Genomic DNA, 23,871 nt, shown 5'->3' with positions numbered 1-23,871 from the left:
GGATCGGGGCACCACCAGTGCAGAGCTTGCTCAGGAATGGCAGCAGGCAGGTATGAGTGCATCTGCACGCACAGTGAGGCGAATACTTTTGGAGGATGTCCTGGTGTCAAGAAGGGCAGCAAAGAAGCCACTTCTCTCCAGGAAAAACATCAGGGACAGACTGATATTCCGCAAAAGGTACAGGGATTGGACTGCTGAGGACTGGGGTAAAGTCATTTTCTCTGATGAATCCCCATTCCGATTGTTTGGGGCATCCGGAAAACAGCTTGTCCGGAGAAGACAAGGTGAGCGCTACCATCAGTTCTGTGTCATGCCAACAGTAAAGCATCCTGATACAATTAATGTGTGGGGTTGCTTCTCAGCCAAGGGAGTGGGCTCACTCACAATTTTGCCTAAGAACACAGCCATGAATAAAGAATGGTACCAACACATCCTCCGAGAGCAACTTCTCCCAACCATCCAAGAACAGTTTGGTGACGACCAATGCCTTTTCCAGCATGATGGAGCACCTTGCCATAAGGCAAAAGTGATAACTCGGCTCGGGGAACAAAACATCAACATTTTGGGTCCATGGCCAGCAAACTCCCCAGACCTTAATCCCATTGAGAACTTGTGGTTGATCCTCAAGAGGCGGGTGGACAAACAAAAACCCACAAATTCTGACAAACTCCAAGCATTGATTATGCAAGAATGGGCTGCCATTAGTCAGGATGTGGCCCAGAAGTTAATTGACAGCATGCCAGGGCGGATTGCAGAGGTCTTGAAAAAGAAGGGTCAACACTGCAAATATTGACTCTCTGCATAAACTTAATGTAATTGTCAATAAAAGCCTTTGACACTTATGGAATTCTTGTAATTATCCTTCAGTATACCATAGTAACATCTGACAAATATATCTCATAACACTGAAGTAGCGAACTTTGTGAAGACCAATACTTGTGTCATTCTCAAAACTTTTGACCACGACTGTATATTAATTTGTGAATATCCATCACCCATTTCGTATGATATGTTACGAATTACAATTCATGTTATATGTAATGAATTTGCTAAACGTTTGATATGTTAGGAATGCTAGCTAGACTCTTCTTAAGTTGTGTACAATCATCGACACGGACTCCAACTTGTAGCACCAGTCATGGAGATTTATTCTGATAGAAACAGCACACAATTGCACGTCATGCAATGCACGGCTCACCATTCAACTCTGCACTCACGCACGCTGGTTTGGTGCTTGTTCACTGAGGCAACGTAGTTACCAAAATAATACAACAATTACAATACACAATATAATATTTTTTACAATGTACCTGATAGAAACAGCACACAATTGCACGTCATGCAATGCACAGCTCATCCTCCAACACTGCACTCAAGCACTGCACAAAATATATGAACCCCCCACCAGACACAGTAATTTGCTAGCTAGCATTAGCTGGAATTCTCTACAACAAAATGCACAACAAATATGCACAAAAAACACTGCATCTTATGTGTGGTGTTCTAATAATATTTACAAACAACTTGATATAAATTGTACATTCAAATCATCACTTGTGAGTATAAAAATCACTTTTGATGTACAGTGCTTTGCAACCCACAACCTACTGTTGGTTTGGTGCTTGTTCACTGGGACATTCTAATTTAAACATCCTCCCTCATAAGCAAGCCATGCAAACCAGCCAATAAGATGCCATGTTGAGTAGGTGAAGGCAAAACAAAACAAAAACAAAAACCCATTGGCTTAACAATAAAGTGGCAAGGGGAATCCCCAATATAACCCTGTTACACTCCCCCCTACTGAATTCCACTTGCAAACAAAAATAATAAAAATACAAAACTGCCCTGTGCAAACATACCAGGTACAGAGACACTGAACATATATACAGAATAATCCAGATTTAAAAAAAATATTTTTAGACCACCTAATAGAGAAAACTAAAAGGTAAAGCTGTGTATATCGAGGATGCAGACCCTGTTTTAAAACAGTCACTAAATAGTCCAGTCATTAAGACTATTCTCCACAAGAATTAGAGTGAAAAGTGGTTGATAAATCCCCTTAGCCCTCATAGGTAAACATGCCTGTTACATGTTAAGTACACTCAGCGACTTTAAAACATCCAAGTAATAAAAGAAACCACCATAAGAGACTTCATCATATCCGTCACATTACCATCCTGTAACCTCTAATCATGACCACAATGATGTAAAAACAAAACAAATTAAAGATGTCAATACCATTGACCCTCTGTATTCACATATTAACCTTCAAGAGCTAACTTTCTGCTGATTCATAATCTCAATCAGTCTTGACACTGGTTTAAATAGTCTTCCTGCCCTTGACATAATACGACCCAGAGTACTGCATAAGGAGTGACAGTGTTGTGTTGCAATAGTGGGTCTGTCTACACAGTCAGTGCGCAACTGATCAGGTAAGGAATGGTCAGAGTTTGGTAGGTCAGTACGGATACTGTAAGCAGGCTGGTCAATTAGCTCACTCAATACACTGTTACAGTCTGGGTCAGATTCTTGAAGACTCTCTGATCGAGGCAGACCTTCCAGCTGCAGTACATCTTCCACAGAATCCAAAGGTGGAATGTCCTGAGCATCCGAGGATCGCACATCACCCTCCAGGCTTGTGTCACCTGTTCCTTCAGAAGGCAACTCAGACACCCACACTTTTGTTCTGTACTCAGCATCCTCATCATCATCACCCACTGCAGTGTCTATGGCAACTGAGACCACAAGGCCATCATTCATGTCCTCAGACTCTGTTAATCCAGACATGTCTGTTCAATCATCAACGGCAGCATGGGGAAGAGAAAGAAAGTTGACTGGCGTTATCAGGTTGAAATGTACCGTCTTCTCCTGTCCAGTGGAGCTGTTCTGAATCTTAAAGGTGTGACTGTCAGTATTCAATCCAGTGACAAGGTAGACGGTATCCTCTCAACAGTCAGCAAGCTACCGCTTTCCACGCTCCCCCTTGTTAGCCAGCAACACTCGATCACCAATCTCCACTGGTGCTCCTCTGACTCTTCTGTCATACAGGTCAGCATGCCTCTTCAACTGCTTCGCTGCAGATGCCTGTGCTGTATTCATGGCTTCTTTCAGATCTCTCCTCAAGGACTGAACAAACTGGTCGTAGTCAACAACTTCTGGGTTCTCTATGACAGAGCCAAAGACTATGTCAACAGGCAGTCTTGGCGTCCTCCCAAACATTAGCAGGAAAGGGGCAAAGCCTGTGGTCTTGTGGATTGTACAATTGTAAGCAAAAGTAAGGGACTTCAGCGCCTGAGGCCATCTGTGCTTTGCTCTTGTCGGCAGGGCCCGGGTCATGTTTCCCAATGTCCTATTCATCCTTTCGCAGGACCCGTTCCCCATCGGATGGTACGGCTTAGTGTGAGACTTCTGAACACCTGCAACCCTCAAGAGTTTGGCTATTTAGAGCGCTCTCAAAGTTGGCTCCCTGATCTGAGTGTATACGGCGAGGCATCCCGTAGACACAGAAATAGTTGTCCCACAACTGTTGAGCTACAGACTTAGCAGACTGGTTTGGACAGAAGAAGGCATGAGCCAACTTGGTAAAGTGGTCAGTAACAACGAGCACATCCAGGGACTTGTTTGAAGAATCTTCTGCAGACCAGAAGTCACACTAGTTCCAGAATCTTCTGCTGACCAGAAGTCACACTAGTTCCAGAATCTTCTGCAGACCAGAAGTCACACTAGTTCCAGAATCTTCTGCAGACCAGAAGTCACACTAGTTCCAGAGGCTCACTCGTTATTATGCTCTCAAGAGGAGCTCTGGCTTCCGGATCAGGAGTTTTGCTCACGACGCATCTCCTGCAGCACTTCACATATTCCTTTACCTCCCTCTCCAGGCCAGACTGTTCTCTGTTGTCCCTGGTGGCCAGCTTCATCATGGACACCCTTCAACACCATTGCTTTCATGGAGGCTGGAACCACATACAGATACACTTTCCTCTTTGTAACCACATTCTTCGAAACACGATTCAGTACACCCATCTTCATGGTCAACTTGTCCCAACACAAAACCTCAACACTCGTGGGCACGCTCTCTCCGGGATGGTCTTCTCCCCCTCTCCACAAAGAAGATCACTCTGCTCATCACATTGTCATCACGCTGCTTACTCATCAGTAGATCGTGTGGCAGGACATCAACATCAGTCTTCTCTGATGGCATTAATGTATGTGGAAGCTGTGGCAACAGCAGTGCATGTGAGCCCACGTCACCCACCCAGCGCCCGTGTGAATGAAGAGCAGCAACTTCTTGTCTTGATAAAGCACCAGATGGCGGGTCAACAGTAGCCTGGCAGCTAATAACCACCTCGATGGTGTCAGAGGCTTTGTCAAAGGGGTGGTTGGACCAGCGAAACACATCTTGCACTCTGTCTGTGCGCACAGCGTTAGCTTCAGCTAGTAAGGTTTCGTAGAAACCCTTGTCAGGCGATGGAGTGCACTGGGTCGTACGAAGGGCTCTCTGCTCAAAGCATCTGCAGCAACATTTTTGGCCCAGGGTTGTACTTGATGTCAAACTCCTACGACGCCAGCTTGGCGACCCATCTCTGTTCACAAGCATCAAGCTTCGCTTTGGTCAGGATGTATGTCAAGGGATTATTATCTGGCCATACCGTGAACTGCTGCCCCCGTAACCAGTGGTGGAACTTGTCACAGATAGCCCATTTCATGGCAAAGAACTCAAGCCTGTGCGCAGAATACCTCGACTGCGCATATCTGAGGGACTTGCTCGCGAAGGCTATAGGTCTCGCTGTAGCTCCCTGTTCCTGTACCTGGGACAGCACAGCACCTAAACCGTAGCTGGACACGTCCACCGAGAGTAGAAAGTATTTGTTGAAGTTGGGGTGGGCCAACAAAACCTGGTCCAGTAAGGCTTGCTTTAGCTAGAATAAGGCCTGTCTGACATTCTGCTGTCCAGTCAGCAGCCGTCATCTTCCTGACAGGTGAGTGTCACTTCTTTCTCCAGCCTGGAGCCTTGTGTCCAGTTGTCAATCCAAAGAGAGGCTTTGCGATGGTCGAGCAACCTTCAATGAACTGTTGGTAATACACCACCATCCCAAGGAATGCCAGTGCCATCTTCCATCAGATCCGCTTCTGTCACTCCTGTAGTCCCCTGTAGCTCAGTTGGTAGAGCATGTAACTCTATGATTATACCAATAAACAATAAAGAATGTTGGTGCACGCGTGCACATATAGGAGGTCCCTTACCCGGCAGAAGGGAATTTTACTTTAACCCCTGCATCGGAGAGTTACAATGTTTCTATCACTTTGCAGCCAACTACTTATAGTAGGACACAGAGTTTCTTATTAATAATATGCCACCTGTTATCCCACATGGCACGATCCCATAATTGTTACAATTACAATAAAAGCCTTAACGAATTTCGTTCATTTACATAGCGAATTGGATTGTCCAACATCAGTTTCAGCATGTATTTATTTAGTCTCCACCTAGAGTGGCCTCTTTCCTCTGCAGTCAGCGACGTTTTCTCTCGGTAGCTGTCCATGGTCCTGAAATCAAATCATCTGCGAGAGACAGAGAGAGCGGAGAGAAAGCGGGGGGAGAAATAGAGTGAGAGAGCGAGATTAGGATGTAGTCTATTTAAATCTAAAAAATACAAAGTAAACAGGTGATAGATAATTGAGTAATCTTACAAATTAATGCGAGTGTATGATCAACGCTTACCTTTTATTCAAAGACAAGTTGACTCGTCTGGCCTTCCTGGCAGCAAAAGCATGCACTGCTTGTTGGAGGTTGATTTTGTAAGACAACTCGTGCTCAATTGATATGGTGGCGAGTCCATTGAGTCCACTTGCCACTGTCACCGGGAGTGTGAGAAGAACTCTCAGGGCAACAAAGGCATTGGGATACAAGGAGGCCATTTGGTGTCTGGTTATGTACTCCAGTCCGTCCAGTGGTTTTGCCTCACTGTCCAGTCTCCTGCTCAAGACTTTGAGCTCATTACACAAATATTTTGCGTCGATGTCCCTGGAATCCCCGTACGTAAGGGCCCTCTCCAGTGTTGCGCAGTCCCTGGTAAGTGCTGCAGTGTCCATGTCCTTGATGGTGGGGATGTTGTACAGGATGCTGAAAATACTGCTGTGCTCTTCGAGCTGCGTAAAGCGCTCGTTGGCGGACTGGATAGCAGATTCAAGAATCTGATTAAAGAAATTTACTTTGAATTTCTGCTGAGGGTCAGTCACAGGCTCATCCTCTCCCTCGTAGCCAAACAGACTCCTCTTCTTCCTGGGACGGACCGTGGGTTGCACTGGGAAACAGAGCTCAATACCCATCTCCTCTGCCAACTCTTTTGCGCTTGCTAAAGCGCCAGCGAAAGCTGCATCGGAGCGGAAGTCTTGGAGGAATACCCTGGTTGAGTTCAGTTGAGCCACTGCTAGTGAAAGGTTAAAACTCACCGCCTGCAAACTCTTACTGGTGATGTTCACTTCGAACAAGATGTCATGCCACTGCGCACATGACCACTGCGCACATGAAGCCAAAGTTGTTCATCTGGCGGAAATGTTGTTTGCCTCCAACCTTGTATACATGTATAAATCTATTGGATGGTGCTAAAAAACTCAGCCGCTTCCAAGCAGCACGATGCTGCATCAGAGAGAACCAGGTTCAGCGAGTGCATGGCACAAAAAAGGCCCTCGGATTGATATCCTGCACTCTCTTTTGAACTCCGCTGTGCCTCCCCCGCAAACTCGCCCCGTAGTCATACCCCTGCCCTCTCATGTCCATGATGGCGATGCCATGTTTCTGTAGTTTTGAGGTAAGCAACTCGGTCATGGCCACCCTCATTGTGTCAAGCAGTTCACTAAACTCCAGGAAGTGCTCTCTCGTGTGCACTGACCCATCATCCTCGGTTGAAACAAAACGCACCACCATGGTCATCTGCTCTGTTTTGCTCTTGTCTGGTGTGCAGTCCAAAATTATAGAAAAATATTTGGCTGCTTTTAGATCACTGCACACTGTCTGCTGGATCTCTTGTGCCAGCATGTCAATGATTTCGTTCTGGATTATTTTACCGAGGTAGTGCACATGTGTTTCTTTGGACTGTACTCTCCTTACATGCTCCTTCATGATTCCATCAAAGATACCCAGCATTTCCACAAACTTCAGAAAGTTCCTATTATTTGGCTCGTTCAGCCTATCGGTGGTCCCACGTAACGCAATGTTCTGGGTGGCCATTACGCATATCAGGGCTATGAGCCTCTGCAGCACATGCTGCCAGTGGAGAGTCTCTCCGTCAATAGCCCGTTGGGCTTGGGCATCGATAGTTTGCTTGGACACCAGCCTGATCTCCAGCTCCTTCCACATTTGGAAACAATCTAGGTGGTCATGCGACTTCTCATGCGAGCTGAGGAGGTGGCACAGATTCTTCCAGTCCCTGGTTCCATCCCTGACCAAACATAAAAAACAAAACAATCATTTAATTGGCAGATTCATTTTTATTGTTTCACAATTGGATAATCCCATATAAACACACACACATCACCATAGCTACCAAGGATAGTGGGCGTGAACTTCGGGAGAAGCGGGAATCGGGTGAGGGAGTGAACTGCAACAACGCCATGAGCTGGTGGCTGGGGTGTACCTGATAGAAACAGCACACAATTGCACGGCTCACCATCCAACACGGCACTCAAGCACTGCACAAAATATACGAAACCCCCCCACCAGACACAGTAAATTGCTAGCTAGCATTAGCTGGAATTCTCTACAACAAAATGCACAACAAATATGCACAAAAAACACTGCATCTTATGTGTGATGTTCTAATAATATTTACAAACAACTTGATATAAATTGTACATTCAAATCATCACTTGTGAGTATAAAAATCACTTCCGATGTACAGTGCTTTGCAACCCACAACCTACCACTGGTTTGGTGCTTGTTCACTGGGACATTCTAATTTAAACATCCTCCCTCCTAAGCAAGCCATGCAAACCAGCCAATAAGATGCCATGTTGAGTAGGTGAAGGCAAGACAAAACTAAAACCAAAAACCCATTGGCTTAAAAATAAAGTGGCAAGGGGAATCACCAATATAACCCTGTTATACTAGGGGTTAGGGTAAGGTTAGTGTTAAGGTTAGGATAAAGGGTTAAGGTTAGGGTCAGGGGAAGGGTTAGCTAAAAGGTTAGAGTTAGGGGAAAATGTAGTAAGTAGTTGAAAAGTTGTTAATTAGCTAAAATGCTAAAGTTGTCCATGATGACATTCGAACTCGCAACCTTTGGGTTGCTAGACATTCACATTATACGCCCACCCATCCACCCCGACCAACCACCCTACTTTCGTTTTGCCTTAAGAAACAATCTGTCTTATGTAACCATACCAAATGTAACATATGATACTACTTTTGGTGTCCCGGATTTACATTTACTATATTACGTCTAGTCTATGACACCAGGCTGAGGCTGCTTCTAGGGCGCCATGACAACTAAAGAACTCATGTGCATTTAAATAGGCCTGAAATATGGAAATACATGGAACCTTGAATCATGATTATTTCATCTTCTGATTTAATCAAGCCTAAAGAAGTTTAGGTGACAAGGTGATGGGACAGAACCTCTGCTCGAATATCGACTATATTATGACGCACCTTAGAACTTGTAAATGTGCGCCAGAAGCGTACTCTGTCCTAGACCTATCCAAAAGGCCCGAGGATGCGCCTCAAGCTGCGGAACCTTCTACAGTTCATGTGGAACAGGAGATCCAACAGCGGGCATCAATGTGTGCCATACATCCGCGACATCAGACAGCTGCAGAGCGAGGGCTTCTACCGAGTTTATGTCGGTGAAACCGAGATTCCAGAGGGTCTGATCACCGGTGACATCTCCACGGTAACGGACACCTCCAGCAGCAGACACACCTGGAGCGTCATCCACGCGGGAGGTCAGAGAGGATGGGTCCCCTGGAATTACAAACTACTGTTCCACTGTAGCGGTGTCTCCTCACTGCAGCCTTCAGGGGAAATATTTGAAGAGTTGTGTGGCAGTTTGAGGGAGAACTACGGGAAATGTGCGATAGTGGTGAACAATCAAAGCTGGAGGTCGCCAAGGAAAGGTAACGGCTGTAACTATGTTTTCGCGGAGTACGTTCATCACCTGCCCGAGGCCCCGGTGGATCTCATGCCTATGACCTGCTGCCCGGCGGCGGCGCGCGCGTACGGGCACGAGCTTATTCAAATCCCGTTCCAGTGCGCGCACCTGAGCCCTCTGAACAGCGCGTGGTCCACGGTGAAGTGGTTTGCGACCAACGACAGGGGGAAGTATTCGGAGGCCATCTACGACCGAGACACTCTACATAAATACATCTATTGGAATGAGCTGATGGAGGGAGCTCTGAAGAAGATGACCAACAGGAAATGGGAGGAAGCCTTGTCTCGAGTTAGGAAGAATGAGAATCATTACCTAAATGACAAGCAGTGACAACGGGTTAATTCAGACTATATAAAACAGACGCACATGACATTGGCTAAGGGACTTTTTTTTGGTAAAAGTATAGTGTCCATGCGCTGTATGTGAGGGTAGTGCTATGGTCTATGCCAAGAGGTCTGAACATTTATGGCACAGGATAGTGTGCTCACCCCATACTGCAAGGTTATTGATTCAAGCATGGTTCCTGCTCCTCCTCAATCACAACTGTACATTATCAAATGCTATGACACAAAATAGAATTTAATGTAACTTGTTACAGATTATCAATGTATTTGGAATCAAAGGAATGCAATGAATTTACAACCAAATCATATTACATGTTCAGACAGTAAAACATGTTTTAAATAGGCCTGGATATGATCATATAGACGAGGTGATTCATTTAATCAAGTTGTTAAGACACCAACTTATTACATCTTTTAAAAAACAAGGTTTAAGAAGCTGAATTTCTAGAACAGTTTCAAACAACATAGGTTGCTCTGGTAAGTAGCTGTAGGGTATTATCATGTTCCAGTCCAGTCAGAATTGCTCTTTCCTCCAACAAAAATGCTTTCATACAGACTGTATCTCAATAGTCCACAGAGGCCTCCTCCTCATCCCCTCTCCTCACCTCCTCCTACACTGATCTGTAACTGGACTGGTGAAAGTAAAGGACTAGAATATAGAGGATAGGTCAAAGCAATATGGCAGAGTTTATCCTGTTTTCCCAAATCAGTGCAGATGAAGGAGAGATGAGCAGAAAGGATGGAGAGATGAGGAGAGGAGAGGAAGCCCCTTTAGACCACGGTCGACTGGATCAGTGTGTGGTCAGATGGATCAGATTTTTCCTCCTTCTACGATCCTCCGCAGCAGTGTGGCCAGACCTCCTTTAGAGATCTGCAATGGCGTCTTCTCCTCCTTGTTCTCTATATAGATGCTGGCTCCGTTCTCCACCAGGAGTTTAGCTGCCTCCACACGCTCCTCGTCACACGCCAGGTGGCTGGGGGAGACGCACATAAATATTTAGCATGGTGTAAAAACAGTGTACAAAGTGTAGAAAACAGCTTCAATACACACACACACACACACACACACACACACACATCCCAATGCTTACAGTGCAGTGTTTCCCTCAGAGTCCTGTATGTTGGTAGAAGCGCTCTGTTTGAGCAGCAGCTGGATCAGACGGCAGTTGCCCTTGGTTGAGGCTCTGTGTAGGGGAGTAGACGCCAGCTTATCTGTGACGTTAGGGTCCGCTCCACTCTCCAACAACAGGAGGGCGATCTGTGAAGACCAACCATGTGCATTACCATCCAACATAACATGTTACACAGTTCTTATTTTCTGCTTTAATAGCTGCAGAACTATTGTAGCAAAGCCAGGGGAACATAGTTGGTTCTGGCAAGGCTTGAACTAGCAACACTCAATCCCAAGACGGACACACTAGCCACTGTGCCAACCAACTAACCCACCTGAGTAAATCAGATGGCTTCAGAACAGTATTCGTCTGACATTGTGGACCCAGTGTTGGTGTACCTCGTATCTGTCCTTGGAGGCAGCGTAGTGCAGAGGGGTGCAGCCGTTCTGGTTGACTGAGTTCAGCTGGGCTCCTTTGTTTATTAGTGACTTCACTATCTCCTCTCTGCCTGCAGATGCTGCGATGTGGAGGGGAGTCCAACTGGCCTGGGGACAAGAGACGAGACATGACTCTCAGATGGACACAGTAACTTCTTCTTCTAGGATAGTCATGTAGTGATAGAGGGAGTAACAGCCTGAGCAGGCATGAACCAGCGGCTCAGTGGTTAGAGTACAGTGCATTTGGAAAGTATTCAGACTCCTAGACTTTTTCCACATTTTGTTACATTACAGCCTTATTCTAAAATGGATTTAAATTATTTTTTTCGTTCATAAATCTACACACAATACCCCATAATGACAAAGTGAAGAGGTTTTTAGAAAATTTTGCAAATGTATAAAAAATAAAAATACTTTATTTACGTAAGTATTCAGACCCTTTGACGTGAGACTCTAAATTGAGCTCAGGTGCATCCTGTTCCCATTGATCATGCTTGAGATGTTTCTACAACTTGGAGTCCACCTGTGGTAAATTCAATTGATTGGACATGATTTGGAAAAGGCACACACCTGTCTATATAAGGTCCCACAGTTAACAGTACATGTCAGAGCAAAAACCAAGCCATGAGGTCGAAGGAATTGTCCGTAGAGCTCCGAGACCGGATTGTGTCATGGCACAGATCTGGGGAAGGGTACCAAAAAATGTCTGCAGAATTGAAGGTCCCCAAGAACACAGTGGCCTCCATCATTCTTAAATGGAAGAAGTTTGGAACCACCAAGACTCTTCCTAGAGCTGCCCGCTCGGCCAAACTGAGTAATCAGGGGAGAAGGGTCAGGGACGTGACCAAGAACCCAATGGTCACTCTGACAGAGCTCCAGAATTCCTCTGTGGAGATGGGAGAACCTTCCAGAAGGACAACCATCTCTGCAGCACTCCAACAATCAGGCCTTTATGGTAGAGTGGCCAGACGGAAGCCACTCCTCAGTAAAAGGCACATGACAGCCCGATTGGAGTTAGCCAAAAGGCACCTAAAGGACTCAGACCATGGAGAAACAAGATTATCTGGTCTGATGAAACCAAGACTGAACTCTTTGGCCTGAATGCCAATCGTCACGTCTGGAGGAAACTTGGCATCATCCCTACGGTGAAGCATGGTGGTGGCAGCATCATGCTGTGAGGATGTTTTTCAGCGGCAGGGACTGGGAGACTAGTCAGGATCGAGGGAACGATGAACGGAGCAACGTACAGAGAGATCCTTGATAAAAACCTGCTCCAGAGCGCTCAGGACCTCAGACTGGGGCGAAGGTTCACCTTCCAACAGGACAACGACCCTAAGCACAGAGCCAAGACAACGCAGGAGTGGCTTCGGGACAAGTCTCTGAATGTCCTTGAATGACCCAGCCAGAGCCCGGACTTGAACCCGATCTAACATCTCTGGAGAGACCTGAAAATTGCGGTGCAGCGACGCTCCCTATCCAACCTGACAGAGCTTGAGAGCATCTAGAGAGCAGAATGGGAGAAACTCCCCAAATACAGGTGTGCCAAGCTTGTAGCTTCATACCAAAAAAGACTTGAGGCTGTAATCGCTGCCAAAGGTGCTTCAACAAAGTACTGGGTAAAGGGTCTGAATACTTATGTAAATGTGATATTTCCGGGGTTTTTTTATTTTATAAACTTGCACAAATGTCTAAAAACCTGTTTTTGCTTTGTCATTACGGGGTATCGTGTGTAGATTGACGAGGGGAAAAAACAATTTAATCAATTTTAGAATAAAGCTGTAACGTAACAAAATGTGGAAAAAGTCAAGGGGTCTGAATAATTTCCGAATGCACATCTCTTGTAACATACAGGTCCAGAGTCTCCAAACCTCTTGGTAGAGGCCATAGAAATAGACTTGCATTTAGGGGAAACTACCACTAAAGATACTTACAGTGGGGAGAACAAGTATTTGATACACTGCCGATTTTGCAGGTTTTCCTACTTACAAAGCATGTAGAGGTCTGTAATTTTTATCATAGGTACACTTCAACTGTGAGAGACGGACTCTAAAACAAAAATCCAGAAAATCACATTGTATGATTTTTAAGTAATTCATTTGCATTTTATTGCATGACATAAGTATTTGATACATCAGAAAAGCAGAACTTAATATTTGGTACAGAAACCTTTGTTTGCAATTACAGAGATCATACGTTTCCTGTAGGTCTTGACCAGGTTTGCACACACTGCAGCAGGGATTTTGGCCCACTCCTCCATACAGACCTTCTCCAGATCCTTCAGGTTTCGGGGCTGTCGCTGGGCAATACAGACTTTCAGCTCCCTCCAAAGATGTTCTATTGGGTTCAGGTCTGGAGACTGGCTAGGCCACTCCAGGACCTTGAGATGCTTCTTACGGAGCCACTCCTTAGTTGCCCTGGCTGTGTGTTTCGGGTCGTTGTCATGCTGGAAGACCCAGCCACGACCCATCTTCAATGCTCTTACTGAGGGAAGGAGGTTGTTGGCCAAGATCTTGCGATACATGGCCCCATCCATCCTCCCCTCAATACGGTGCAGTCGCCCTGTCCCCTTTGCAGAAAAGCATCCCCAAAGAATGATGTTTCCACCTCCATGCTTCACGGTTGGGATGGTGTTCTTGGGGTTGTACTCATCCTTCTTCTTCCTCCAAACACGGCGAGTGGAGTTTAGACCAAAAAGCTCTATTTTTGTCTCATCAGACCACATGACCTTCTCCCATTCCTCCTCTGGATCATCCAGATGGTCATTGGCAAACTTCAGACGGGACATGCGCTGGCTTGAGCAGGGGGACCTTGCGTGCGCTGCAGGATTTTAATCCATGACGGCGTAGTGTGTTACTAATGGTTTTCTTTGAGACTGTGGTCCCAGCTCTCTTCAGGCCATTGACCAGGTCCTGCCGTGTAGTTCTGGGCTGATCCCTCACCTTCCTCATGATCATTGATGCCCCACGAGGTGAGATCTTGCATGGAGCCCCAGACCGAGGGTGATTGACCGTCATCTTGAACTTCTTCCATTTTCTAATAATTGCGCCAACAGTTGTTGCCTTCTCACCAAGCTGCTTGCCTATTGTCCTGTAGCCCATCCCACCCTTGTGCAGGTCTACAATTGTATCCCTGATGTCCTTACACAGCTCTCTGGTCTTGGCCATTGTGGAGAGGTTGGAGTCTGTTTGATTGAGTGTGTGGACAGGTGTCTTTTATACAGGTAACGAGTTCAAACAGGTGCAGTTAATACAGGTAATGAGTGGAGAACAGGAGGGCTTCTTAAAGAAAAACTAACAGGTCTGTGAGAGACGGAATTCTTACTGGTTGGTAGGTGATCAAATACTTATGTCATGCAATAAAATGCAAATGAATTACCTAAAAATCATACAATGTGATTTTCTGGATTTTTAGATTCCGTCTCTCATAGTTGAAGTGTACCTATGATAAAAATTACAGACCTCTACATGCTTTGTAAGTAGGAAAACCTGCAAAATCGGCAGTGTATCAAATACTTGTTCTCCCCACTGTATAACCAACTCCCCTATTCATCTGTGTTACTACACTACATTGACATTCAATAGATCAAACATCCACTTACAAGATCAACTGTAGACCAATTTAAAATAAAATTATTGCAATGCAACCTGTCAATATAATTGTCCAATGTTGCAGACAATGACTTTGCAATATTTACATCATCTTGCTGGTTGACTTCCACCCCCAGATCCAGCAGGAACTCTACGATCTTGATGTGTCCAGCCGAGCAGGCCCAGTGGAGAGCGGTCCTTTGGTCCTGGGAGAGGGGAAGAGCACAGGAGACCGGAGGAATAAGGAAGGGGACATGTGGATGTATCAGCAAATGTACACTACATGACCAAAAGTATGCGGACACCTGCTCGTCGATCATCTCATTCCAAAATCATAGGGATTAATTGCGTGGCCAAGCACGACTTCAACATGGAATAGTCTTCATTTCTCAGAACAAGAATAGACTGACGAGTTTCAGAAGAAAGTTCTTTGTTTCTGGCCATTTTGAGCCTGTAATCGAACCCACAATTGCTGATGCTCCAGATACTCAACTATTCTCAAGAAGGCCAGTTTTATTGCTTCTTTAAAATCAGCACAACAGTTTTCAGCTGTGCAAACATAATTGCAAAAAGGGTTTTCTAATGATCAATTAGCCTTTTAAAATGATAAACTTGGATTAGCAAACACAATGTGCCATTGGAACACAGGACTGTTGGTTGCTGATAATGGGCCTCTGTACGCCTACATAGATATTCCATTTTTAAGAAAGCAGCCGTTTACAGCTACAACAGCCATTTACAACATTAACAATGTCTACACTGTATTTCTGATCAATTTGATGTTATTTTAAATGGACAAAAAAATTGCTTTTCTTTCGAAAACAAGGACATTTCTAAGTGAACCCAAACTTTTGAACGGTAGTGTACATGTTTCAAGTAGACCACCATAGTCCCTGTGAAAGTGAAGGTAACCTGCCTAAAAGACTACCACCCCGTAGCACTTACGTCAGTAGCCATGAAATGCTTTGAAACGCTGGTCATGGCTCACATCAACACCATCATCCCGGAAACCCTAGACCCACTCGAATTCGCATACCACCCCAACAGATCCACAGAATCGCAATCGCACTCCACACTGCCCTTTCCCACCTGGACAAAAGGAACACCTATGTGAGAATGCTGTTCATTGACTACAGCTCAGCGTTCAACACCATAGTGCCCACAAAGCTCATCACTAAGGTAAGGACCTTGGGACTAAACACCTCCCTCTGCAACTGGATCCTGGACTTCCTGACGGGCCGCCCCCTGGTGGTAAGGGTAGGCAATGACACATCTGCCACGCTGATCCTCAACACGGGTGCGTGCTTAGTCCCTCCTGTACTCCCTGTTCACCCACGACTGCGTGGCCAAGTATGACTCCAACACCATCATTAAGTTTGCTAACGACACAATAGTGGTAGGCCTGATCACAGACAACGATGAGACAGCCTATAGGGAGGAGGTCAGAGACCTGGCAGTGTGGTGCCAGGACAACAACCTCTCCCTCAACGTGAGCAAGACAAAGGAGCTGATCGTGGACTACAGGAAAAGGGAAGGCCGAACACGCCCCCATTCACATCGACGGGGCTGTAGTGGAGCGGGTCGAGTGTTAAGTTCCTTGGTGTCCACATCACCAACAAACTATCATGGTCCAAACACACCAAGACAGTCGTGAAGAGGGCATGACAACGCCTTTTTCCCCTCAGGAGACTGAAAAGATTTGGCATGGGTCCCCAGAGCCTCAAAAAGTTATACAGCTGCACCATGGAGAGCATCCTGACTGGTTGCATCACCGCCTGGTATGGCAACTGCTCTGCCTCCGACCGTAAGGCGCTACAGAGGGAAGTACATACGGCCAAGTACATCACTGGTGCCAAGCTTCCTGCCATCCAGGACCTCTATACCAGGCGGTGTCAGAGGAAGGCCCAAATCATTGTCAAAGACTCCAGTCACCCAAGTCATAGACTGTTCTCTCTGCTACCACACGGCAAGTGGTACCGGAGCGCCAAGTCTAGGTCCAAAAGGCTCCTTAACAGCTTCTACCCCCAAGCCATAAGACTGCTGAACAATTAATCAAATGGACACCCAGATTATTTACATTGACACCACCCTGCTACTCGCTGTTTATTATCTATTCATAGTCACTTTACCCCTACCTACAGTGAGGGAAAAAAGTATTTGATCCCCTGGTGAATTTGTATGTTTGCCCACTGACAAAGAAATGATCAGTCTATAATTTTAATGGTAGGTTTATTTGAACAGTGAGACACAGAATAACAACAAAAAAATCCAGAAAACCGCATGTCAAAAATGTTATAAATTGATTTGCATTTTAATGAGGGAAATAAGTATTTCACCCCCTCTCAATCAGAAAGATTTCTGGCTCCCAGGTGTCTTTTATACAGGTAACGAGCTGAGATTAGGAGCACACTCTTAAAGGGAGTGCTCCTAATCTCAGTTTGTTACCTGTATAAAAGACACCTGTCCACAGAAGCAATCAATCAATCAGATTCCAAACTCTCCACCATGGCCAAGACCAAAGAGCTCTCCAAGGATGTCAGGGACAAGATTGTAGACCTACACAAGGCTGGAATGGGCGACAAGACCATCGCCAAGCAGCTTGGTGAGAAGGTGACAACAGTTGGTGCGATTATTCGCAAATGGAAGAAACACAAAATAACTGTCAATCTCCCTCGGCCTGGGGCTCCATGCAAGATCTCACCTCGTGGAGTTGCAATGATCATGAGAACGGTGAGGAATCAGCACAGAACTACACAGGAGGATCTTGTCAATGATCTCAAGGCAGCTGGGACCATAGTCACCAAGAAAACAATTGGTAACACACTACGCCATGAAGGACTGAAATCCTGCAGCACCCGCAAGGTCCCCCTGCTCAAGAAAGCACATATACATGCCTGTCTGAAGTTTGCCAATGAACATCTGAATGATTCAGAGGAGAACTGGGTGAAAGTGTTGTGGTCAGATGAGACCAAAATCGAGCTCTTTGGCATCAACTCAACTCGCCGTGTTTGGAGGAGGAGGAATGCTGCCTATGAACCCAAGAACACCATCCCCACCGTCAAACATGGAGGTGGAAACATTATGCTTTGGGGGTGTTTTTCTGCTAAGTGGACAGGACAACTTCACCGCATCAAAGGGACGATGGACGGGGCCATGTACCGTCAAATCTTGGGTGAGAACCTCCTTCCCTCAGCCAGGGCATTGAAAATGGGTCGTGGATGGGTATTCCAGCATGACAATGACCCAAAACACACAGCCAAGGCAACAAAGGAGTGGCTCAAGAAGAAACACATTAAGGTCCTGGAGTGGCCTAGCCAGTCTCCAGACCTTAATCCCATAGAAAATATGTGGAGGGAGCTGAAGGTTCGAGTTGCCAAACGTCAGCCTCGAAACCTTAATGACTTGGAGAAGATCTGCAAAGAGGAGTGGAACAAAATCCCTCCTGAGATGTGTGCAAACCTGGTGGCCAACTACAAGAAACGTCTGACCTCTGTGATTGCCAACAAGGGTTTTGCCAACAAGTACTAAGTCATGTTTTGCAGAGGGGTCAAATACTTATTTCCCTCATTAAAATGCAAATCAATTTATAACATTTTTGACATGCGTTTTTCTGGATTTTGTTGTTGTTATTCTGTCTCTCACTGTTCAAATAAACCTACCATTAAAATTATAGACTGATCATGTCTTTGTCAGTAGGCAAACGTACAAAATCAGCAGGGGATCAAATACTTTTTCCCCTCACTGTACAAGTACAAATTACCTGGACTAACCTGTGCCCCAGCACATTGACTCGGTACCGGTACTCCCTGTATATAGCCTCGTTATTGTTATTGTGTTACTTTTTATTAGTTTAATTAGTAAATATTCTTAACTATTTCTTGAACTGCATTTTTGGTTAAGGGCTTGTAAGTAAGCATTTCACGATAAGGTCTACACCCGTTGTATTCGGCACATTTTGATTTGCTTCCATTCAGCCACAAGAGCATTAGTGAGGTCGGGCACTGATGTTGGGCAATTAGGCCTGGCTCGCAGTCGGCGTTCCAATTCATCCCAAAGATGTTCTATGGGGTTGAGCTCAGGGCTCTGTGCAGGCCAGTCAAGTTCTTCCACACCGATCTCGATAAACCATTTCTGTATGGACCTTGAATTGTGCACAGGGGCATTGTCATGCTGAAACAGGAAAGGGCCTTCCTCAAACTATTGTCACAAAGTTGGTAGCACAGAATCGTCTAGAATGTCATTGTATGCTGTAGCATTAAGATTTCCCTTCACTGGAACTAAGGGGCCAAGCCCGAACCATGAAAAACAGCCCCAGACCATTATTCCTCCTCCACCAAACTTTACAGTTGGCACTATGCATTCGGGCATGTAGAGTTCTCCTGGCATCCGCCACACCCAGATTCGTCCGTTGGCCTGCCAGATGGTATAGCGTGATTCATCACTCCAGAGAACGTGTTTCCACTGCTCCAGAGTCCAATGGCGGCAAGCTTTACACCACTACAGATGGGGCTTGGCATTGCGCATGGTGATCTTAGGCTTGTGTGTGGCTGCTCGGCCATGGAAACCCATTTCATGAAACTCCCGACTAAAAGTTATTGTGCTGACTTTGCTTCCAGAGGCAGTTTGGAACTCGGTAGTGAGTGTTGCAACCGAGGGACAGATGATTTTTACACGCTTCAGCACTCGGTAGTCCCGTTCTGTGAGCTTGTGTGGCCTACCGCTTCACGGCTGAGCCGTTGTTGTTCCTAGACATTTCCACTTCACAATAACAGCACTTTCAGTTGACCGGGGCAGAAATTTCACAAACTGCAGGGCAGATATTTTATGAACTGACTTGTTGGTTGACAGTGCCACGTTGAAAGTCACTAAGCTCTACAGTTAGGCAATTATACTGCCAATGTTTGTCTATGGAGATTGCATGAATGTGTGCTCGATTTTATACACCTGTCAGCAACAGGTGTGGCTGAAATAGCCGAATCCACTAATTTGAAGGGTGTCCACATACTTTTGAATATATAGTGTAACAGCTAACTGACTGACTTCTGCCTGAAGCAGCTAGCTAGCTGGTAATTAATTTCAAGTAAAGATCATTTACCTGGTCCGTTTTGCAAGCGAGCGATTTATCCGTTAAAATGCATGCCTTTAATTTGTCAAATTCACCAGTGAAGGCTAAATTACAGACTTCCACATTTGAAACAGTTTGCTCCATCATGAACAATAGCTAGCTCAACTCACTAAACGGTTAATTAGACTGAAATAAACAGCAACATGACTCAGGGAATTACCTAGATTCTATTTCCGGGGTAAGTGCGCTTAAATTGAGGTTTCAGAATAAAAGCCCCCAACAGTATGGTGGGAATTTTGCTCCACTATTTGTAGAGGGACCGAAATAGCTGCGCTGTGGATTATTATTTATTTTTTTATGATGGGAAAGGGTGAAACTACTGGAATTCCAGTGTTGGTAGAAGGAAACGTCACAGTTGTATCAAGTAAAGAAAACCAAAATGTCCTAGGTGGATGGATAAGAGCGTCTGCTAAATGACTAAAAAAATGATAGGGCCGGCAATTGCATTGGGGAACGTCCCTCCGTGGCTGTTTCCGAAACCAAGTGTAGATGTGGATATGATTGAGGGCAGGAGAGACGGTGTGTGGAGAGATATATAGATAATCGTTTTATTCATTTTTATATACAGATGGTTCAATGGATCAAGTCAGTGGTAGGGTGGGGGCAGGGGTGTATTTACCAGATTTCAATGTTAGAGTATGTAAGCGGTTAACTGATTATGTGTCAGTGTATGCGGCCGAGTTGATGGCCATGATTCTAGGTTTGAGATCGGGGGAGTAGGTGAAACCACTCAGTGTTGATCTGCTCTGATTGGGCTGCAGTGTTTCACTAGTGTGAAGCCTGGTAGGGTCGGATAGGGGAGACTTGTTTGTGGAGATGATGGTGTTGCAATATGATTGGAAAGGATGGGAGTGCAAATGACTTTTATTTTGAAGAAACATGATGTATGACCAGCGGAAGTAATTACGTCACACGCTCGTCGATTTAAAAATAATGTTGAATCGCACTCATTTTCATAAACATCGTGGTTCCCTGAAATGTAGAAATTGCCTGTCCATTTGACGACAAGGAAAGACAACAGAAAAGCTCTACAGCTATGGCTGCAACAGTTGTAAGTTTATTGGCTAGTTAGCTAACTAGAATAAGCTAACTAACGTTAGCTAGCCTCGTGTGTTCTTTGTTGTAGCTACATTTTTAGTTGTTGGGTTATATATTTGTAAAGATACCTAGCTACACCACTTGGCCTACACTACACCTTCACAAACCCTAAATGTGAACAGCGGGACACTTCACAAAAGCCTGATACTGTGGGATTATCCCACTGGTGCCACCAATGCAGCCGTTTATTTTCAGCAAACTTAACATGTGTAAATGTTTGTATGAACGTAACAAGATTCAACAACTGAGACATAAACTGAACAAGTTCTCTGTAGTTCAATTGGTAGAGCATGGTGCTTGTAACGCCAAGGTAGTGGGTTCGATCCCCGGAACCACCCATACGTAAAAATGTATGCACACATGACTGTAAGTCGCTTTGGATAAAAGCGTCTGCTAAATGGCATACAAAGTTCCACAGACGTGACTAACAGAAATTGAATAATGTGTCCCTGAACAAAGGAGAGGAGGGGAGGGGAGGGGGGGGTCAAAAGTAACAGTCAGTATCTGGTGTGGCCACCAGCTGCATTAAGTACTGCAGTGCATCTCCTCATGGACTGCACCAGATTTGCCAGTTCTTGCTGTGAGATGTTACCCCACTGCCACCTACCTAAAGGCCTTCATCATGGTGAACTGCCACCTACCTACAGGCCTTCATCATGGTGAACTGCCACCTACCTACAGGCCTTCATCATGGTGAACTGCCACCTACCTACAGGCCTTCATCATGGTGAACTGCCACCTACCTACAGGCCTTCATCATGGTGAACTGCCACCTACCTACAGGCCTTCATCATGGTGAACTGCCACCTACCTACAGGCCTTCATCATGGTGAACTGCCACCTACCTACAGGCCTTCATGGTGAACTGCCACCTACCTAAAGGCCTTCATCATGGTGAACTGCCACCTACCCACAGGTCTTCATCATGGTGAACTGCCACCTACCTACAGGCCTTCATCATGGTGAACTACCACCTACCTACAGGCCTTCATCATGGTGAACTGCCACCTACCTACAGGTCTTCATCATGGTGAACTGCCACCTACCTACAGGCCTTCATCATGGTGAACTACCACCTACCTACAGGCCTTCATCATGGTGAACTGATACCTAGTGACATTCTTACAGCGCAAGCTCACTACTACCTCCTGTGCCATAATTTGAATTAGATCTGAGGAAGACTGGTCTCCCTGTAACCCAGGGGTGGGCAATCATTTCAGCTGGAGGGCCACATCGAGATTTCAAAATTCAGGGGAGGGCTGCACAGATTTTTCTAGGGACCAATTTATTCGTCAGAAGCTATTTGCGGGCCACAAAAAGGCCAGTTATTTTAAAACTGATAGGCCCATTATAATTTCTACATACTTTATATCTAGTTTTAGACATTCAAGAGTGGCCTGAAGTGTTTTTTAAAACCTAAAATCACATACCCCTGCTGTAACCCTTGGCCCTGTAACAGCAGGGTTGCTATGGTCTGACACAGATCCTATTGAATTAAATTAGTTATAATATTTAATTATATGGTCTGACTATTCCCCCTAAAAAAGATTCTAAGGCATATCTCTGTATTGACCAAGTTTTTGTTAATGGCTGTCATTCATAATCAATCACACCTCTTGTCCCTTCTCCAGGATTTCAGGACCCACGTTGACGCGTCATGCAGGTATTCAGAGGAGTTCACCAACATATATTATGACTGCATGGACAAGAAAAGGAGGGTAGGTACTGATTCATCTGGGCTCTGTGTGAATGCACTGAACCACACCGGTTCCACAGGTACCAACACCTCCCTTGGTATCCCTACTTTGGGAAAACACTTCTTTGTGAGTGTCTTGAAATATCTCAACTGTAGCTAGATGGCTAACTCCCATACTGTTGATCTTCACCCAGAACTTGATGCGGCTCTACCTGGACAAAGCAACCCTGGTCTGGAATGGGAATGCTGTGTCAGGGCAGGCTGCTCTCGGGGAGTTCTTTGAGTCGCTTCCCTCCAGCGAGTTCAGTATCCAGACTCTGGACTGTCAGCCAGTGCACGGTGAGATTCTTTCCCTCAATTCTTATTGGGATTTCTTCAGTTACAATGTAAACAATGATTGAATCGTATGCACGTGATATTATAAATTCCGTTAAACATGGGAACATGTTTTTAGAGGTAGAAATATATAGACCCATTTTAAATAATCACACAATAGAGAAACAGAATGTGATGAGGATGGTGGAACGAGGCCAACACCACTTTCCCCTCTTTATATTCCCATACAGAACAGGCAACCCAGGGCCAGACCACGCTGCTGGTGGTGACGGCAGGACAGGTGAAGTTTGACGGACAAAAGCAGCGCTACTTCAATCAGAACTTCCTCCTCACAGCCCAGGTGTCGCCCACCAGTGATCAGCCTGTCTGGAAGATCGCCAGTGACTGTTTCCGCTTCCAGGACTGGAATAGCTGAGGCCTACTTTAATCTGGTTTCAGGGTCCTGTTCATTAGGGCACACAATAGCAAACAAATTGCAACGGGCTACGAAAAACAAGCGTTTTCTTATTGGACAAGTTTGTCTGTTTGGTGCCTAATGAGTAGAACCCTGCTTTAAGATGTTTGGTCTTTTTTTATGCCAGTATGTACCAGTCTTATAATAGATGGTAAATCTGTCATTTTCTTTGATGGAAATGAAGGTACTGTGTGCCTAAAGTCTTTTGTAATAAAATAAATGTAACAAAGTAGTCAAATACTAAACATTTTTATTCACCACAATGTCCCCCAAAGCATGTGACCCCTGGAATGAAATAACTGTTTACGAATACATTATGTCAAAATATCTTACAAGCCTCATAACATTACTTTCAGTATTCGGGTAAAGAAACATGAATTGCTGTTTCCTATGTGGGTATTGTTCTAGTCAAATTAAATATGCAGTGCATTACAGTGGAATGTAAACCTCTTCCTATTCTGAGAGAGGGAGTAACGTTATGGGTTAGGGCATGCTAATGGACTGTATGTTCTCTGTGGAGTTATAAGGTGCACACA

General features: G+C 45.3%; 3 protein-coding genes across 3 annotated transcripts; 2 read left to right on the top strand and 1 right to left on the bottom strand.

The window, feature by feature from the left end:
* The first annotated feature begins 8,385 nt into the window (after positions 1 to 8,385).
* LOC121531601 (protein FAM243-like) lies at positions 8,386 to 9,636 on the top strand. The gene has a single exon (XM_041836900.2). The coding sequence runs from the start codon at positions 8,712 to 8,714 to the stop codon at positions 9,474 to 9,476; it is 765 nt and encodes a 254-aa protein (XP_041692834.2). The 5' UTR covers positions 8,386 to 8,711; the 3' UTR covers positions 9,477 to 9,636.
* Positions 9,637 to 9,707: 71 nt separating this feature from the next.
* Positions 9,708 to 19,937, bottom strand: LOC121531609 (26S proteasome non-ATPase regulatory subunit 10-like). The gene is made up of 5 exons (XM_041836912.2): positions 19,722 to 19,937; positions 14,734 to 14,832; positions 11,001 to 11,147; positions 10,582 to 10,748; positions 9,708 to 10,464 (listed from the first exon to the last, which is right to left on the bottom strand). The coding sequence occupies exons 1-5, from the start codon at positions 19,836 to 19,838 to the stop codon at positions 10,302 to 10,304; spliced, it is 693 nt and encodes a 230-aa protein (XP_041692846.1). The 5' UTR covers positions 19,839 to 19,937; the 3' UTR covers positions 9,708 to 10,301.
* A 700-nt stretch (positions 19,938 to 20,637) lies between these two features.
* Positions 20,638 to 23,567, top strand: LOC121531614 (NTF2-related export protein 2). The gene is made up of 4 exons (XM_041836926.2): positions 20,638 to 20,802; positions 22,481 to 22,567; positions 22,740 to 22,884; positions 23,112 to 23,567. The coding sequence occupies exons 1-4, from the start codon at positions 20,788 to 20,790 to the stop codon at positions 23,294 to 23,296; spliced, it is 432 nt and encodes a 143-aa protein (XP_041692860.1). The 5' UTR covers positions 20,638 to 20,787; the 3' UTR covers positions 23,297 to 23,567.
* The last annotated feature ends 304 nt before the right edge of the window (positions 23,568 to 23,871 follow it).

This window comes from Coregonus clupeaformis, chromosome 21 (assembly GCF_020615455.1).
Source record: "Coregonus clupeaformis isolate EN_2021a chromosome 21, ASM2061545v1, whole genome shotgun sequence".
NCBI lineage: Eukaryota > Metazoa > Chordata > Actinopteri > Salmoniformes > Salmonidae > Coregonus > Coregonus clupeaformis.
This window is presented reverse-complemented; position numbering and strand designations above follow the sequence as displayed.

Bases quoted from the DNA above. Each gene is read 5' to 3' on its own strand.
- LOC121531601 (XM_041836900.2), top strand. From the start codon at position 8,712: ATGCGCCTCAAGCTGCGGAACCTTCTACAGTTCATGTGGAACAGGAGA.
- LOC121531609 (XM_041836912.2), bottom strand. From the start codon at position 19,838: ATGATGGAGCAAACTGTTTCAAATGTGGAAGTCTGTAATTTAGCCTTC. The intron at 14,833-19,721 runs GTAAATGATCTT...CCCCTCTCCCAG, and splicing joins TCGCTTGCAAAACGGACCAG to GACCAAAGGACCGCTCTCCA. The intron at 10,749-11,000 runs GTACACCAACAC...TGGTCTTCACAG, and splicing joins CCTCCAAGGACAGATACGAG to ATCGCCCTCCTGTTGTTGGA.
- LOC121531614 (XM_041836926.2), top strand. The intron at 22,568-22,739 runs GTAGGTACTGAT...ATCTTCACCCAG, and splicing joins GCATGGACAAGAAAAGGAGG to AACTTGATGCGGCTCTACCT. The intron at 22,885-23,111 runs GTGAGATTCTTT...ATTCCCATACAG, and splicing joins GGACTGTCAGCCAGTGCACG to AACAGGCAACCCAGGGCCAG.